The sequence below is a fragment of the Aquarana catesbeiana genome, linkage group LG05, assembly GCF_042186555.1.
Source record: "Aquarana catesbeiana isolate 2022-GZ linkage group LG05, ASM4218655v1, whole genome shotgun sequence".
NCBI lineage: Eukaryota > Metazoa > Chordata > Amphibia > Anura > Ranidae > Aquarana > Aquarana catesbeiana.
The window spans coordinates 128,581,846-128,599,386 of NC_133328.1; the positions used below are offsets into that span (position 1 = coordinate 128,581,846).

At 44.4% G+C, this 17,541-nt stretch overlaps 1 protein-coding gene across 2 annotated transcripts in view; it reads right to left on the reverse strand.

Moving 5' to 3' along the window:
- Nucleotides 1-17,541, reverse strand: part of HACL1 (2-hydroxyacyl-CoA lyase 1) — a 95,062-nt gene that overhangs the window by 33,873 nt on the left and 43,648 nt on the right. For both annotated transcript variants that reach the window (XM_073630185.1, XM_073630186.1), the window contains exons 11-12: nucleotides 5,272-5,355; nucleotides 3,280-3,381 (exon numbers count right to left, since the gene is read on the reverse strand). In XM_073630185.1, the coding sequence (XP_073486286.1) occupies nucleotides 3,280-3,381; nucleotides 5,272-5,355 (186 nt within the window). The remainder of the gene's footprint in view (nucleotides 1-3,279; nucleotides 3,382-5,271; nucleotides 5,356-17,541) is intronic.

Genomic DNA, 17,541 nt, shown 5'->3' on the forward strand with positions numbered 1-17,541 from the left:
TTCCTCCCCGGCTCCGGTTTGTGAAACTGAGCTTTTGGGGAGGAGGAGGGGGTACACACTTTTGACAGGTCCCCGCTGCCACTCCGGTCGCCTTAGGCGATCAGAAGTGAAAGTTATTCTTCCCCCTCCCTCCCGAAATGTCTTTGAACTTGCAAGGTGTCACAGCCAGGTGCCCATGGTAGTGATACCAGCGCCACCAAGGAAGGACACAGGGAGAACACAGCTGGGGTGAGTACACCGCTGGATCGTGTAATAGGTAAGTGTGTGCTTATTAAAAGTCAGCAGCTACAATTTTTGTAGCTGCTGACTTTTAGTAAACAAAAAAAATGACTGGAACTTCGCTTTAACCACTTCTGCGCTTGAGATAATATGAACAGCCTTTTGATATTGACTGGAGATGGAGAGGGAGTAAGAGGCCAATGCAGCAAAACAGTCACACGTCAACTTATCATTGTTGATACATCTACCCAGCACAGGTAGGAGGAGGAGATATCTGGCTCTCTAATGGTTCTACATAGGAAAATATAGGAGTAAACACTCTACAGGGGCAAACAGGAAGATTAGCTTACAGCAATGCACTGAATGTCATTGGAATATAATATGAAAAATGTGGTTGGCCTCTAAGAGCGATGTTAATAAATGTGCATATTCAGACAAGGGTTGCACCAGGCTCCCAAACTCGGAATATAATACGAGGGGGAATTCTCACCAGCGAGATCTAATTCCTCCCTACTTTTTAAAATGTCAGTTCACCTTTTCAGAAAAAATGAACCACCTACACCCTTCCCACACTCCCAGTCCTTGCTGTATTTACCTCTGTGGGTGATGGGCTGTTTGTGCCCATTGCAAGTGGTGTAGTGGTCTAGGGAACCGAAATTCTTGCTCTGCTCCCCCTTCTTTCTGCAGAGCTTTTGGGACACAGAGCGATTCTCTGTGCTGGCAATGACCAATCAGAATTCTTCTGATCCATCCCAGAAGCCCAGCAGAAAGAAGGAGAAGAGCGGGGGGATTTCAAATCCCCAGACTGCTACACCAGCTGCATGGGCATGAACAACTTATTACCTATGGAGGCAAGTACAGCGGGATGGGGGTTGGGTGTTTGTTTACCTTTTCATTTTTCCTGAAAAGGTGAACTTTGAACTTTAGGCCAGTGCACACCATTGAGCTGAGATGAAACAAATGGGCTGCCCTAACACAGTGCATGTTAACCACTTGCTTACTAGGCACTCAAACCCCCCTCCTGCCCAGACCAGCTTTCAGCGCTGACGCACTTTGAATGACAATTGCGCGGTCATGCAACACTGTACCCAAATTATTTTTTTATCATTTTTTTCCCACAAAAAGAGCTTTCTTTTGGTGGTATTTAATTACAGCTGGGGTTTTTATTTTTTGCTAAACAAACAAAATAAGATGGAAATTTTTGAAAAAAAAAAAAAAAAATCATGTTTAATAGTTTGTTATAAAATTTTGCAAACAGGTAATTTTTCTCCTTCATTGATATGCGCTGATGAGGCCGCACTGGTGGGCACTGATGGGCACAGTTATGGCAGCACTGATAGGCACAGTTATGGCGCCACTGATGGGCGGCACTGATAGGTATCACTGATGGGGGGCACTGATGGGCATTGATGTGCAGCACTGTTGTTGCACTGATGTAGGCACTGATGGGTGGCACTGTGGGCACTGATGGATGGCACTGATTGATGGCACTGTGGGCACTGGTAGGCAGCACTGCTGCCTATTGCTGTGTCACTGGCAGGGGCAGATGATCGCCGTGATCGGGACTGATGTCCCAATCACGGCCGCCGGTGATCGGGTTTTTTTTTTTTCTTCCTCACGCTGTCAGCACGAGGAGGAAAAATAGCCGATTACCGGCTCTGTTGATGTCACATGATCAGCTGTCATTGGCTGACAGCTGATCATGTGGTAAGGGGTCGGGACCGACCCCTTAATCTGATCTGTGATCAGGCGAGTCTCATAGACTCGCCGATCACCGGGCGCGCAGGCCGCTCGTGCACGGGACGACGTCAATAGACGTCGTCCCGGCAATGTAGATCCGAGCTGTTGCCGTCATTTGGCAATGGCCCGGATCTGAAGTGGTTAATGTGCTTTTTTCAGCTGACAAATCTCTGGGGACGGAGAAGAGAATGTTTTAGTCATTTATATATGAAATGTAATTTGCTTTATTCATGTGAATTTAAAGCACTAAAAATTTATTTTATGGTCGTTCGATACTAGAAAAACAAAATGCATATACACTATATATTGCACAAAGTATTGGGACACCTGCCTTTACACGCACATGAACTTTAATGGCATCCCAGTCTTAGTCCGTAGGGTTCAATATTGAGTTGGCCCACCCTTTGTAGCTATAACAGCTTCAACTCTTCTGGGAAGGCTGTCCACAAGGTTTAGGAGTGTGTCTATGGGATTGTTTGACTATTCTTCCAGAAGCACATTTGTGAGATGGGTCAGGCACTGATGTGGACGAAAAGGCCTGGCTCGCATTCTCCGCTCTAATTCATCCCAAAGATGTTCTATCAGGTTGAGGTCAGGACTCTGTACAGGCCAGTCAAGTTCCTCCACCCCAAACTTGCTCATCCATGTCTTTATGGACCTTGCTTTGAGCAGTGATGCGCAGTCATTGTGGGCCAGGAAGGAGCTATCCCTAAACTGTTCCCACAAAGTTGGGAGCATAAAATTGTCCAAAATGTCTTAGTATGCTGACGCCTTAAGAGTTACCTTCAACTAGAACTAAGAGTCCAAGCCCAACCCCTGAAAAACAACCACACACACACCATTACCCCCCCTCCACCAAATGATTTCGACCAGTGCACAAAGCAAGGTCCATAAAGACATGGATGAGTAAGCCTTTTCGCCCACTTCAGTGCCTGACTTTCACAAATGTGCTTCTGGAAGAATGGCCAAACACCCCCATAGACACACTCCTAAACCTTGTGGACAGCCTTCCCAGAAGAGTTGAAGCTGTTATAGCTGCAAAAGGGTGGGCCAACTCAATATTGAACACTACAGAGTAAGGCTGGGATGCCATTAAAGACCATGTGCGTGCCAATACTTTTGGCAATTTATAATTTACATTATACTTTCTGTTTAAGCTATTGCTATAACCAGCAAACAGAAGTTTTTATTTCTGGGAGGGGGTGGGAGAAACAGTTAATAAATAATTCACATTAAACATATGGTACAGATTCATAATGAACTGATTCCTTGTAAACATTCTGATATACGAGTTCACTTTATAACTGTCCGTCTTTTCACCTTTGTGTTTTCTTCATTGGCTTTTATCTTCGTCTTTAGGTCTTTCCACCATCCTGTAGTGGACGGGTACTTCCAGGAGCTTTTAAGCAACTCATCTAGAAGCTTAACAAATAAAAAAAAGGTAATTCTATTTTACAGGGTTTATAGATACAGTTGTATGCAAAAGTTTAGGAACCGCTGACAATTTCCATGATTGTCATTTATAAATATTTAGGTGTTTGGATCAGCAATTTCATTCTGATCTATCAAATAACAAAATTTATGCACCCGTCTAATTTCGTTTTGATGCATATTGCGCATTTTCTCTTAATCCAATAAACCTCATTTTACTACTGAAATATTACTGTGTCCTTCAGTTATTTGATAGATCAAAATTGCTGATCTAAACACCCAAATATTTATAAATGACAATCATGGAAATTGTCAGGGGTTCCTAAACTTTTGCATACAACTGTATTACTATATGTTGTACATTTGATGTTTGCCTGCCAAAAACAGAAATAGGTAGGTGGGCTAAACATCCACTTGCATCTTTTGTACACTTGAGTTTCTGATTCTGTATTTCCACCACCATATAGTCTTACTCCTACTGCTGCATTCTCTGTAATTTAATAGAAATACAACCATTGCACATGAGAGATATAAAGTTAGAGAAGCATTGTGAGAAGTTTGTCCTGCTGGCATCACTTACAAATTTAGTAAATGAGAACTGGAAGAGTGATAAAACACACAAACGGATGCACAAATACCAGTGTACATGTGAAAATGGTTTCCGCCAGGTAGCGATGTGATAAAAAATAAAAACACACAGCTGAAAGTAGAAGTTCAGCCAAAAACTAACTTATACTGACATACACTATACGAAAAATCGGCCGAAATTCGGTCATTTAGGCAGTTTGTTCATTTTTCGGCCAGTTAATGGGCACAATAACGATAATTGTCGGGACGTTTTTGAGCCAAAAAAACAAAGGACAAGTTTGGAAATTTTCTGCCAAAAGATAAATTAAAAGGTTAATGTGTTTCCCGTCCGAACTGTCTGCACTAGCTATATGTAAAAAAAACGAACAAAAAAAATGCATTCATTTATGTCCACTGAAGGATTTATCGGTCATTACATGATGGCACTATCATGTGCGCTCACGGCCGAATGTTCGTTTTTTGAAAATGGGTTCGGCAGATTTTTCGTATAGTGTATGGCCAGCATTACTCTAAATGTACTGGCAGCCATATTCTAATGCTGGCCATACACTATGCGAAAAATCAGCCGAACCCATTTTTAAAAAATCGTTCAGTCGACATAGATTAATGCATTTTTTGTTCGATTTTTTTTACATATACTTAGTGCTAACAGTTCGGACGGGAAACACATTAATCTTTCAATTTAGCGTTCGTTCGGCAGAAAATTTCCAAACTTGTCCTTCGTTTTTTTCGGCTCAAAAACGTCCCAACGATTATTGATTTTGTGCCCATTAACTAGCCGAAAAAGTAATGAACTGTCTAAATGACTGAATTTACGGACGATTTTTCGTATAGAGTATGGCCAGCATTAGACTAATCTAACCCTGTAAAGTAAAAGTCACCGTACATAAACCTTTCTGCAGCTGATCCGGTCTGGTCTCCAGTGGCGGATGCTGTGTGGAAGAGACAGCCGACAACAGCTGGAAAATGCCAGGGAAGTGACTTCACCCATAGAGTTACTATGGGGCTTCCATTGTCGGCTGCCTCTCCTACACACGCCTACACAGAGAAGCTGCCGCTGACAGCTCAGTGTGGGTCCAGACCGGATCGACTGCAGAAAAGATATATATAGAGATAGAGATAGAGATAGAGATAGAGATATATCTATCTAGCGATTTTTACTTTATAGGAATAGATAGATTCGTCTTCGAATGTGGCTGCCAGCAGATTTGGAGTTAGATCGTTTTTGGCTGAACTTCTACTTTAAGGCATGTACAATGTCAAATGACAGCAGACATAACAGACTCATCTTACCTGCTGAGTCACTGCATTAACATCACCCATGAGACTTGCTGCAGGTTTAATGTTATTTCCAAACTCCTCTGGGCAAATGTCAACCTGTCAGGAGCAGAAGAGAAACATTTCAGCTTAAAAATCATTATTAAAATCTATTTGAGTAATAATGCTATAATATTACCAGCTCAGACAAAACTAGGTCATGAAACCTTTTGCAGAAGTTTTATGGGTGGCGAGATAGGAGGTCAGGATACTAAATACGTCAAACTGAGGTTTTGCTATCATAGTGGCACCAACTGCAGTGTATGATACATACCTTTAAAAGCTCTTCCAGCAAAGTGTTTATTTATTTATTTTTTTTTTTTTTTTGTAAATTCTTTATTTACGAAAACATAGGATATCAACATTCAGCATACATTGGTACAAAAGACATATTAGTTTTGCTCATGTTATAGAAACGTCTCGACTGGTCTGACCATGCAAATCAACAGTAAGGTTACTATATAAGTTACTAAAATTACTATTTTGGATATCCAAACTCTAGTTTTAAGAGGCTCATTATGTCTCATGTGAGATTAAATGTATTTTTAGATAATTACTGTGTAGGAAAGCACGACCTATGGGTCCTCATTGCCGTTGAAAAGTAAGAAGAAAGTTAGACCAATTGAGAATAGGGAAAAGTAAAGAAGAGAAATGAGAGGGAGAGATAGAGAGAGAAAAAAAAAAAAAGGGAGGAAATATAGAGGGGTGGGGGTGGAGGTATAGGGAGAGAAGTGATGGGGGAGGGGGGGGGGAATCTCTCCTCCAGCCTTGCCATTGGTTTTTACAGTGGTCCTCACGAGTAGACCCATGTCTAGAATTTTATGCCACCAGCCTTGCAAACTCCTCGGAGTAGAAAAATTCGAGCCAATAATACCACTTCTTGAGGAACTGCTCTCTGAGTCCCCTCTCGGTTGCCACAAGATCCTCCATGTTGTATACCTCAGCTATCCTCTTCAACCACATTGCCACTCCCGGGGGCTCTGTCCGCTTCCAGAGCAGGGGAATACAACTTTTCGCTACCATGACCAGCAGGGGCAGGATTGACTTCCTGTATGTCTTGCTCGGTATTTCATGGTGGTGTATTAAGAAGAACTCTGGACTCCTGGGCAGCTCTCGATCTGTGAACTTCTGTGTGATGCGATGGACCTCATTCCAGAAAGGTGTCAGGAGTCTACAAGACCAGAAGATGTGGAGAAGAGTGCCTGCCTCCTCCCCACACCTCCTGCATAGGTCCGAACTCTGCAGGAACATCCGGTGCAACCTAACTGGGGTATAATACCATTGTGACAGCACTTTAAACCCCGCCTCCGGTTGATTGGCACATATCAATGTTTTATACGTGAAGAGAATAATTCTCTCCACCTGTCTTTCGGATAGCACTACACCCAGGTCTCGCTCCCACTTGGTTATATAAGGAGGTCTGTACCCCTGGGGGGGTGTGATCAGAAGTTGGTACAGTAAAGAGATAGCATGACGCACTGGCTCTTGTTCTGAGCAAAGAGTCTCAAAAGAAGTCAAGGGTCTTAAAAAAGGCGCCGGAGCGGACTGAGATTTAATAAAGTGAGCTAATTGGAGCTTCTGCCAGAAGGAGAGGCTTACCAATAGAGGATCATTCATGATGTTTTCCCTTGACATCCACTTTCCATTCTCAGAGAAGTGGCGAAGTTGACTTCTGTCGCTCCCCTTCAGCTCTTGAGGTCTAAGATCACACAATCCCGGGTTAAAGTCAGGATTGCCAATTACCAGAGTAAGTGGCGAGGGGGTGGACGCTATCTGATGCTCACCAAAGATTTTTTGGGCCATTCGCCACGTCTCTCCTACCGTGGGATGCTTAGTTGCAGGTTCAGGAAGGTTTTTCTGGCACCAAGGCAGTCCATCCAAGTCCATCTCTGACAGGAGCCGCTCTATTTGGAACCATTGTTTTAATGTCCCGTGGCGACACCAATCAACGATTCTCGTCAAGTGGCATGCCGTGTGATACAGGGTCACATCCATGAAGGCTATCCCCCCTAGCATTTTTGGTAAGCGTAAGATCGACTGGGCCAGGTGCGGAGGCTTCCTGGCCCAGACTAACATGACCAATGCTCAGTTAGCCGCTCTCAGAAAGGCACTTGGGATCCTAATAGGGAGGGTCTGAAGATGGTACAATATTCGAGGCATAATGTTCATCTTTATTATGCTACATCGTCCAAACCAAGAAAACATGCCCGTCTGCCACTTCTGTAAATCTTTTTTGATGTCCATCAAAAGGGGGGGAAAGTTTAGGGAGAAGATCTCCTCTATCTTGCTAGCCAGGTGGATACCTAAGTACTTAATAGAGGAACTCGCCCATTTAAAGGGAAAGTCCGCTCATAGCAGGTTGTTCAGGGAGACTGGCATGGTTATATTTAACGCTTCCGATTTCTGGAAATTGATTTTAAAAAAAGACAGCGTACCATATTTCTGCAATTCCGACAGCAGGTTTGGTATAGAAACCAATGGGTTAGATATGAAAAAAAAAGTAGGTCTCTCATCGTACGGAGGAATGGTTCCAGGGACAAGATAAATATTAATGGGGATAAGGGGCAGCCCTGCCGTGTCCCATTGGTTATACCAAAGGGGGAGGAAAGCTGGCCATTTACTTTGACTTGGGCTGAAGGTCTGGAATAGATAGCATGTATCCAGTTCATCATCCGCTGGCCTAAGCCTACATGACGAAGAGTCTCAATCAGAAAAGGCCAGTGCACCCTATCAAACGCCTTTTCGGCGTCGGTTGAGAGAAGCAACATCGGGGTTCCCCGCGTTTTGGCGGCATGAATAAGGTTGATTGCCTCTGTGGTGTTGTCCCTAGCCTCCCTTAAGGGTACAAAGCCCACCTGGTCTGAGTGTACGAGCGAAGGGATCCACTCCAACAACCTCATGGAGAGGACCTTTGTAAAGATCTTTAGGTCCATGTTGAGGAGCGATATTGGCCTGTAGTTTTGACATGGCAAGGGGTCCTTATCTCCCTTTGGTATCACGGAGATGAAAGCTCGTAGGCAATCTTCTGGAGGGATCGCCCCTTCCCCGGCATCGTTATAAGCTGCCAGAAAGCGTGGCATCAATAGATCGCCAAAAGTCTTATAATATGTTGAGTACCCATCGGGGCCCGGTGCCTTGCCAGTTTGCATTCGTGCTATAGCTATCGTCACTTCTTCTCTCAATAGCGGTTCTTCCATAGCCTTCAGAGCCTCCTCGGGTATTCGAGGGAGGCCGGTCTTTTGAATATACTCCCGTATAGCTTTCCTTTCTAGGGATTTCTCCCTTTCTGAGGATCGACGTGGAAGGTTATACAATGAGGTATAGTACTTACAAAATTGATTCACAATTTCTTCAGTAGTATGTACCTTAGCGCCACCCTCCCCCATAAGCTGAGGGATAAAGGTTTGCGCCCTTTGGGTTCTCAAGGCTCGCGCCAACAATTTACCACATTTGTTACTGTGCTCATAGAAGGTACATTTGCACTTTGCAATAACTTCTTTGGCCCTAATTAACGCTAGGGATCTTAGTTGGTTTCTCAGGGTGGTGAGGTCCTGTAGTGCCTGGGTGGCTAGGGATCGTTTATGAGTGGATTCCAAGGCCCTTATCTTCTCTAGAAGGTCAAGGGTTTGCTGAGCCCTGGCTCTCTTAAGACGAGTACCAATTTTTATTAATATTCCCCTGATGGTACATTTGTGGGCTTCCCAAACCATCATGGGAGCGCTGACCGGAACCATGTTAGAGGAGAAAAAGTTCCTTAGTTCCCTAGCCACCTCCTCCACAACCTCGGGAGCCTGAATCAGGGTGTCATTAACCACTTCAGCCCCGGAAGGATTTACCCCCTTCCTGACCAGAGCACTTTTTACAATTTGGCACTGCGTCGCTTTAACTGCTAATTGCGCGGTCATGCAATGCTGTAACCAAACGAAATTTGCGTCCTTTTCTTCCCACAAATAGAGCTTTCTTTTGATGGTATTTGATCACCTCTGCCGTTTTTATTTTTTGCGCTATACACGGAAAAAGACCGAAAATTTTGAAAAAAAATGATATTTTCTACTTTTTGTTCTAAAAAAAATCCAATAAACTCAATTTTAGTCATACATTTAGGCCAAAATGTATTTGGCCACATGTCTTTGGTAAAAAAAATGTCAATAAGTGTATATTTATTGGTTTGCGCAAAAGTTATAGCGCCTACAAACTAGGGTACATTTTCTGGAATTTACACAGTCTTTAATTTATGACTGCCTATGTCATTTCTTGAGGTGCTAAAATGACAGGGCAGTACAAAACCCCCACAAATGACCCCATTTTGGAAAGTAGACACCCCAAGGAAATTGCTGAGAGGCATGTTGAGCTCATTGAATATTCATTTTTTTTGTCCCAAGTGATTGAATAATGAAAAAAAAAAAAAAAAAAAAAAAAAAATTACAAAAAGTTGTCACTAAATGATATATTGCTCACACAGGCCATGGGCCTATGTGGAATTGCACCCCAAAATACATTTAGCTGCTTCTCCTGAGTATGGGGATACCACATGTGTGGGACTTTTTGGGAGCCTAGCCGCATACGGGGCCCCGAAAACCAATCACTGCCTTCAGGATTTCTAAGGGCGTACATTTTTGATTTTACTCCTCACTACCTATCACAGTTTTGAAGGCCATAAAATGCCCAGATGGCACAAACCCCCCCCAAATGACCCCATTTTGGAAAGTAGACACCCCAAGCTATTTGCTGAGAGGCATGTTGAGTCCATGGAATATTTTATATTTTGACACAAGTTGCGGGAAAGTGACAATTTATTTATTTATTTTTTTTTTTTTTGCACAAAGTTGTCACTAAATGATATATTGCTCACACAGGTCATGGGCATATGTGGAATTGCACCCCAAAATACATTCTGCTGCTTCTCTTGAGTACGGGGATACCACATGTGTGGGACTTTTTAGGAGCCTAGCCGCGTACGGGACCCCGAAAACCAATCACCGCCTTCAGGATTTCTAAGGGTGTACATTTTTGATTTCACTCTTCACTGCCTATCACAGTTTCGGAGGCCATGGAATGCCCAGGTGGCACAAAACCCCCCCAAATGACCCCATTTTGGAAAGTAGACACCCCAAGCTATTTGCTGAGAGGCATGGTGAGTATTTTGCAGCTCTCATTTGTTTTTGAAAATGAAGAAAGACAAAAAAAAAATTTTTTTTTTCTTTTTTTAATTTTCAAAACTTTGTGACAAAAAGTGAGGTCTGCAAAATACTCACTATACCTCTCAGCAAATAGCTTGGGGTGTCTACTTTCCAAAATGGGGTCATTTGGGGGGGGTTTGTGCCACCTGGGCATTCCATGGCCTCCGAGACTGTGATAGGCAGTTAAGAGTGAAATCAAAAATTTACGCCCTTAGAAAGCCTGAAGGCGGTGCTTGGTTTTCGGGGTCCCATACGTGGCTAGGCTCCCAAAAAGTCTCACACATGTGGTATCCCCGTACTCAGGAGAAGCAACAGAATGTATTTTGGGGTGTAATTTCACATATTCCCATGGCATGTTTGAGCAATATATCATTTAGTGACAACTTTGTGCAAAAAAAAAAAAAAATAATAATAATTTGTCTCTTTCCCGCAACTTGTGTCACAATATAAAATATTCCATGGACTCGACATGCCTCTCAGCAAATAGCTTGGGGTGTCTACTTTCCAAAATGGGGTCATTTGGGGGGGTTTGAACTGTCCTGGCATTTTATGCACAACATTTAGAAGCTTATGTCACACATCACCCACTCTTCTAACCACTTGAAGACAAAGCCCTTTCTGACACTTTTTGATTACATGAAAAAATTATTTTTTTTTGCAAGAAAATTACTTTGAACCCCCACACATTATATATTTTTTTAAAGCAAATGCCCTACAGATTAAAATGGTGGGTGTTTCATTTTTTTTTTTCACACAGTATTTGCGCAGCGATTTTTCAAACGCATTTTTTGGGGAAAAAACACACTTTTTTACATTTTAATGCACTAAAACACACTATATTGCCCAAATGTTTGATGAAATAAAAAAGATGATCTTAGGCCGAGTACATGGATACCAAACATGACATGCTTTACAATTGCGCACAAACGTGCAGTGACAACAAAATAAATACATTTTTAAAAGCCTTTAAAAGCCTTTACAGGTTACCACTTTAGATTTACAGAGGAGGTCTACTGCTAAAATTACTGCCCTCGATCTGACCGTCGCGGTGATACCTCACATGCATGGTGCAATTGCTGTTTACATTTGACGCCAGACCGACGCTTGCGTTCGCCTTAGCGCGAGAGCAGGGGGGACAGGGGTGCTTTTTTTTTTTTTTTTTTTTTTTTTTTCTTTATTATTTTTTTGCTTTTTTATCTTATTTTAAAACTGTTCCTTTCATTTTTTTTTTTTTTTAATCATTTTTATTGTTATCTCAGGGAATGTAAATATCCCCTATGATAGCAATAGGTAGTGACAGGTACTCTTTTTTGAAAAAATTGGGGTCTATTAGACCCTAGATTTCTCCTCTGCCCTCAAAGCATCTGACCACACCAAGATCGGTGTGATAAAATGCTTCCCCAATTTCCCAATGGCGCTATTTACATCCGGCGAAATCTAAGTCATAAAATGCTCGTAGCTTCCAGTTTCTTAGGCCATAGAGATGTTTGGAGCCACTCTGGTCTCTGATCAGGTCTATGGTCAGCTGGCTGAATCACCGGCTGCATTCTCAGGTTCCCTGTTGAGACAGGAGAGCCAGAGAAAAACACGGAAGACGGTGGGGGGGGGGAGGCATTCTCTCCCACTGCTTGTAAAAGCAGTCTAGAGGCTAATTAGCCGCTAGGATTGCTTCTACATGAAAGCCGACTGCTGGCTGAAAAGAATGATACCAAGATGATACCTAAACCTGCAAGCATCATTCTGGTATAACCACTCAAAGTCGTGAATGCTGTACCTGAAGACAAAAATATGGTTAACAATAAAGCACAGTAAACGGTAAAGTATAAAAAATTGCAGACCTGAAAAGCAAACATGATAAAACATAATAACAATAAAACATTGCAGAATAGAATACAGTAAAAAAGAGCAGAACAATAGAGAGAATAGAGAGAGAGAGAATAGAGAGAGAACAATAAAACGACAACTATTATTTTTTATTTTATATTTTTGTTTGTTTTTTTTTTTTTTTTTTACACTTTTTTTGTAACTGTAACTTTTATAACTGTAACCGGTTCCAGGTTCGGGTCTCTCAAAATGCGATGGCATCTTGGGAGACCCTGTGAAAGTGTGTCCTAGTCTGTGCAATGCTGTACCCTACGCTAATACTCAACTAGTGTATGGTAGCGTTCAAAACATTCACCAATGCAAAGACCAGGATTGTCAGGACAGGAGGGACAATAATAGCGGGTGTCACGCCTATATCCGCGCTTGCTGCAGACACAACATCTTTTTTGGGGGGGTTCGTCGGGTAGGGGTACTCGGGAGGACATAAAAATGCCTCTCATGCAGCCGACTGCATTTGGTTGGGGATGTGAATGGGGGAAGTACGGGCGCTGCAGAAGTGGTGGGTTCCCAATTAGGATTGGCGAATGCAGCAGGAAGGGCACTATGGGCATGACGGGCCTGTGTTTGTCTTCTTGGTGGCAGCGGGACACTACTTGTGCTTGCCACCTCACCAGCTTGAACTGCACTTATGGGACTCGCCACGTCACCAAGTGTTACTGCAGTGCTGGTTTGACTACGACCGGGGTGTACTAGGCCGCTGGCACTTGCCAGTTCACCAAAACGCTACCAAAAAAACTGTTAACGATCGCAGGGATCAGGCCTGACTCTGCGAACGCTGCAGTTATGCATTTAGTGTTTTGTAAGTGACAGTGATCGATCGATACTGCACTTGGGTGGGCTGGGCTTGGCCGGGCGGAGGGGCAAAACGCAGGTGCTAGCAGGTATCTGGGCTGATCCCGCTAACACTGCGTTTTTGGGAACCCTAAACTGCTGGGGACGCCAGTATAGATCTGATCGGATCAGATATTGATCAGTTCAGATACTATACCACTAAGGGAGGTGTACAGTGCGTGCGTGGGTGTTAGCGCTACTGGCACTAACCTGACGCTGCCTGGGGCTGGTGCTTGCCAGTTCACCAAAACGCTACAAAAAAAACTGTTAGCGATCGCAGGGATCAGGCCTGACTCTGCGAACGCTGCAGTTATGCGTTTAGTGTTTTGTAAGTGACAGTGATCGATCGATACTGCACTTGGGTGGGCTGGGCTGGGCCGGGCGGAGGGGTAAAACGCAGGTGCTAGCAGGTATCTGGGTTGATCCCGCTAACACTGCGTTTTTGGGAACCCTAAACTGCTGGGGACGCTAGTATAGATCTGATCGGATCAGATATTGATGCGTTCAGATACTATACCACTAAGGGAGGTGTACGGTGCGTGGGTGTTAGCGGTACTGGCACTAACCTGACGCTGCCTGGGGCTGGTGCTTGCCATTTCACCAAAATGCTACCAAAAAAACTGTTAGCGATCGCAGGGATCAGGCCTGACTCTGCGAACGCTGCAGTTATGCGTTTAGTGTTTTGTAAGTGACAGTGATCGATCGATACTGCACTTGGGTGGGCTGGGCCGAGCTGGGCGGAGGGGCAAAACGCAGGTGCTAGCAGGTATCTGGGCTGATCCCGCTAACACTGTGTTTTTGGGAACCCTAAACTGCTGGGGACGCTAGTATAGATCTGATCGGATCAGATATTGATGCGATCAGATACTATACCACTAAGGGAGGCGTATGCTGCGTGCGTGGGTGTTAGCGGTACTGACGCTAATCTGACGCTGCCTGGGGCGACGCATATCACCGCCGGACGATCAGGGGGCTAAATCTTTATTCGGTAATAAACGGCGGGTTCCCTGACACTATAAAAAATAAACAAACTAACCAGCGTCACCCGTAACGGTTATACAGTGATCAGTGGTGAAAGGGTTAACTAGGGGGCAATCAAGGGGTTAAAACATTTATTAGATAGTATATGGGGGTCCCTGTCGCTATAAAACTCTGACAGCGAACCTAAATATTTACGTCCCTAACTAGCATCACCAGCGACACTAATACAGCGATCAGAAAAATGATCGCTTAGCGACACTGGTGACAGGGGGTGATCAAGGGGTTAAAACTTTATTAGGGGGGGTTAGGGGGGTACCCTAGACCTACAGGGGGCCTAACACTCACTGCCCTGACACTGTAACTGTCACAAACTGACACCAATACAGTAATCAGAAAAAAAAAAAAAAACTGCTGGTGTCAGTTTGTGACAGGGGGGGGGGGTGATTGGGGGGGATCGGGGGGCGATCGGGGGGGGGGATCGGGTGTTTAGTGTGCCTGGCATGTTCTACTGTGTGTAGTGTGTTGGTGCACTTACATTGCAGTCTTCTCTCCTCGGCCCGGAACGGAAAATACCGAGCCGAAGAGAGATGACATCATTTCCTCTGCCTCTGTGTACAATACAGAGGCAGGGAAATGATCCCATTGGCTGAGAGCGATCGCGAGGGGGGGGCCACGAATGGATGGCCTCCCCCTCACCTCCGATCGCCGGGGGAGATTTGCCGACCGCCGCAGGCACCGGGGGGGGGTCCGATCGGACCCCCCACCCGCGGGCAGGCAAGGACGTACATATACGTCCTTTTGCCTGCCCGTGCCGCTCTGTCGACGTATATAGTCGTGCGGCGGTCGGCAAGTGGTTAAGCTTCCATTGCCACTGTCTAGGTGCCGGGGGCAGGATATCAATGTCCACGAAGACCGGGGCATGATCCGAAAAGGTAATGGACCCTATAGAGGCCGATCTCACCCTGGAAAGAAGAGACTGGGGCAAAAAGAAAAGGTCAATTCTAGTTTACGAATCATGAGGGTGGGAATACAACGTATAATCCCTCTGGGCTGGGTTCAAGATTCTCCACACATCTACTAGATGGAAAGCATATAGGTTTTTCTTTAATCGTTTAAGCGCTACATACGAGATCTGGGAAGTGTGTCTGGATGTATCTAAGGACGGGTCCATGGGAAAATTTAGGTCACCTCCAAGGAGCACTGCCCCCTCTGCAAAATCCTGCAATTTAGTCAAAGTAGACTTAAATAAATCCAATCTGCCCAGTGTTGGGGATGTACAGGTTCACCAGGGTCACCAAAGAGCTACCCAGTTTTCCTTTCACAAAAGCAAAGTCTTTATTGAAACAACAAAAAGCACTCACATGAGTGTAGACGGATAGGCCGCACACCCCATAAAGTGCATGACAAAATATGAAAACCCCCTATCGGGGCTTTTAAGCAGCCAATAAAGTGCAATATAGGTGGTTGAAAAAATTGAATTTTATTGGTACAAAAAATATAAATAACATATTAAAAAAGAAAATTCACTAGAATGAATACTGACTATTAGAGTCAGGACATGAACTGAATGTGGCGTACAATTGCAACGGACAAAAGCCTACAATTAAAACCAATGCAAGACACAATGTATACGGGGGCAGCCAAAATTCCCCAATAATGAATCCTTGAGGTTGGATGACAATAAATGCCTATAAATAAGGACAATATGCAATACAGTATATGTGGAACAACGAAGATTATATATAAAAATCCTGACACGTTTCGACCCTTCCCGGGTCTTCTTCAGAGGATGACTGTCCACTATAAAAAAGGCAACATATATCAAACATAACATCAGATTTCCACAGTACCAAAACCATACATGCATACCCTGTAGTGTAACTGAATGAGTTGTATAGTTACCTATCGCAGAATTTGTGACGTTACAATGTCGTTTCTAACATTGCAAAATGTTTGGGGTGATGCGATTTCTCCTCCGCTACCCTGTCTCCCCCGTGTCGGATCAACTCCCAGGGGGCGGGCGGTGGACTGAATGTATCTTACGAGAGATCACATCTACCAACCCCCCATACAGGAGAGGGAGGGAAAGGAAGGGGCAAAATAGGCAATCCAAACCGCACTCAGATGAATTCACGTTAGTGCTAAAAATAAAAAATAAAAAATGAAAGACGAAGGGTCAGTTGGTTCATCCACATGGTTAAGAAATTTACCAACCATGGAGTTCTATACGGTTACTAGATTATGAATCCATGGGTATGCAGGAGGGCATTGCTAAAGAATGAAAAGGGGAGGGGGAAGAAAAAGAGAGAGGAAGGAGGAGGAAGGAGGGGGAAGGGAGGGGGAAGGGAGAAGGGGGAAGGGAGGGGGAAGGGAGGGGGAAGGGAGGGGGGGGGGAGAAGGGGGAAGGGAGGGGGGGGGGAAGAGGAAAGGGAGGAGAAGGGGAAGGGGAAGGCATGTGAGGAAAGAGTGGAAAGAAAGGGAAAGAAAAAAGTGAACAAAGAATAAGTGAGTGAGACAGAAATCAACTGGAAAATAGCAAATGCCCTGCTGCCGATTAATCACCATGCGACATAAAAGAGTATATGAAAGAATTAATGGGGTAAAAGTGCCAACAGACCACAAGTGAATGGCAAGGTGAAAAAAAGGGGGGGAGGGGGAAAAAAGGGAGACCAGCGGCGCTAGATGGGACAGGGTGAAAAGAGAGAGGGGGGGGGGGGGGGAGAAGGGGGGACAAAAGGAAGAGAAAGGAAGAGGGGGAAGGGAAAGAAGGGGGGGGGGGGAAGGGGAAAAGGAGGGGGGGAGAGAAACAGGGGAAGGGGAAAAGACGGGGAGGGAAAAGGTGCAAGGGAAGAAAAGGGAAGGGAAGAAGAATAGAGGGAAAGGATGGGAAGAAGGGGAGGGGAAGAAGGGGAGGGGAAGAGAAAAGGGGAAGAAAAAGGGGAGGATAGAAGGAAAGATAGAAAGGAAAAGGATAAGGAAGTGGAGGAAAAAGGGAGGGAGGAAAAAAGAACACAGGAAAACACGGAAGGAGGAGAGTGCTATGAATAGGAGGGGGGGTGAGGTGGTGAGTGAGTGAAATGTGATTAAGTGAAAAGGTGATAGGGATAGGGAGTGGGTATGTGGGGAGTGTGAGGGAATGGGACGAGGAGTGAGGATGTGTGTGGAATGGACAGTGAGTATGTGTGAGAAGGAAGGAAAGAAGAGGACTGTGAGTGTAGAAAGGAAAAAAAAAAAAAAAAAAAAAAAAAAAAACTTTAACACAGCAGTGCACAACACACAAACAACATACCGTGAAAAAACAACAAGCAACAACACCGTGTCAAAGTGCAAGGGTGGTAGTGGAACTAGTTACCCAATCAGGCTGAACTGA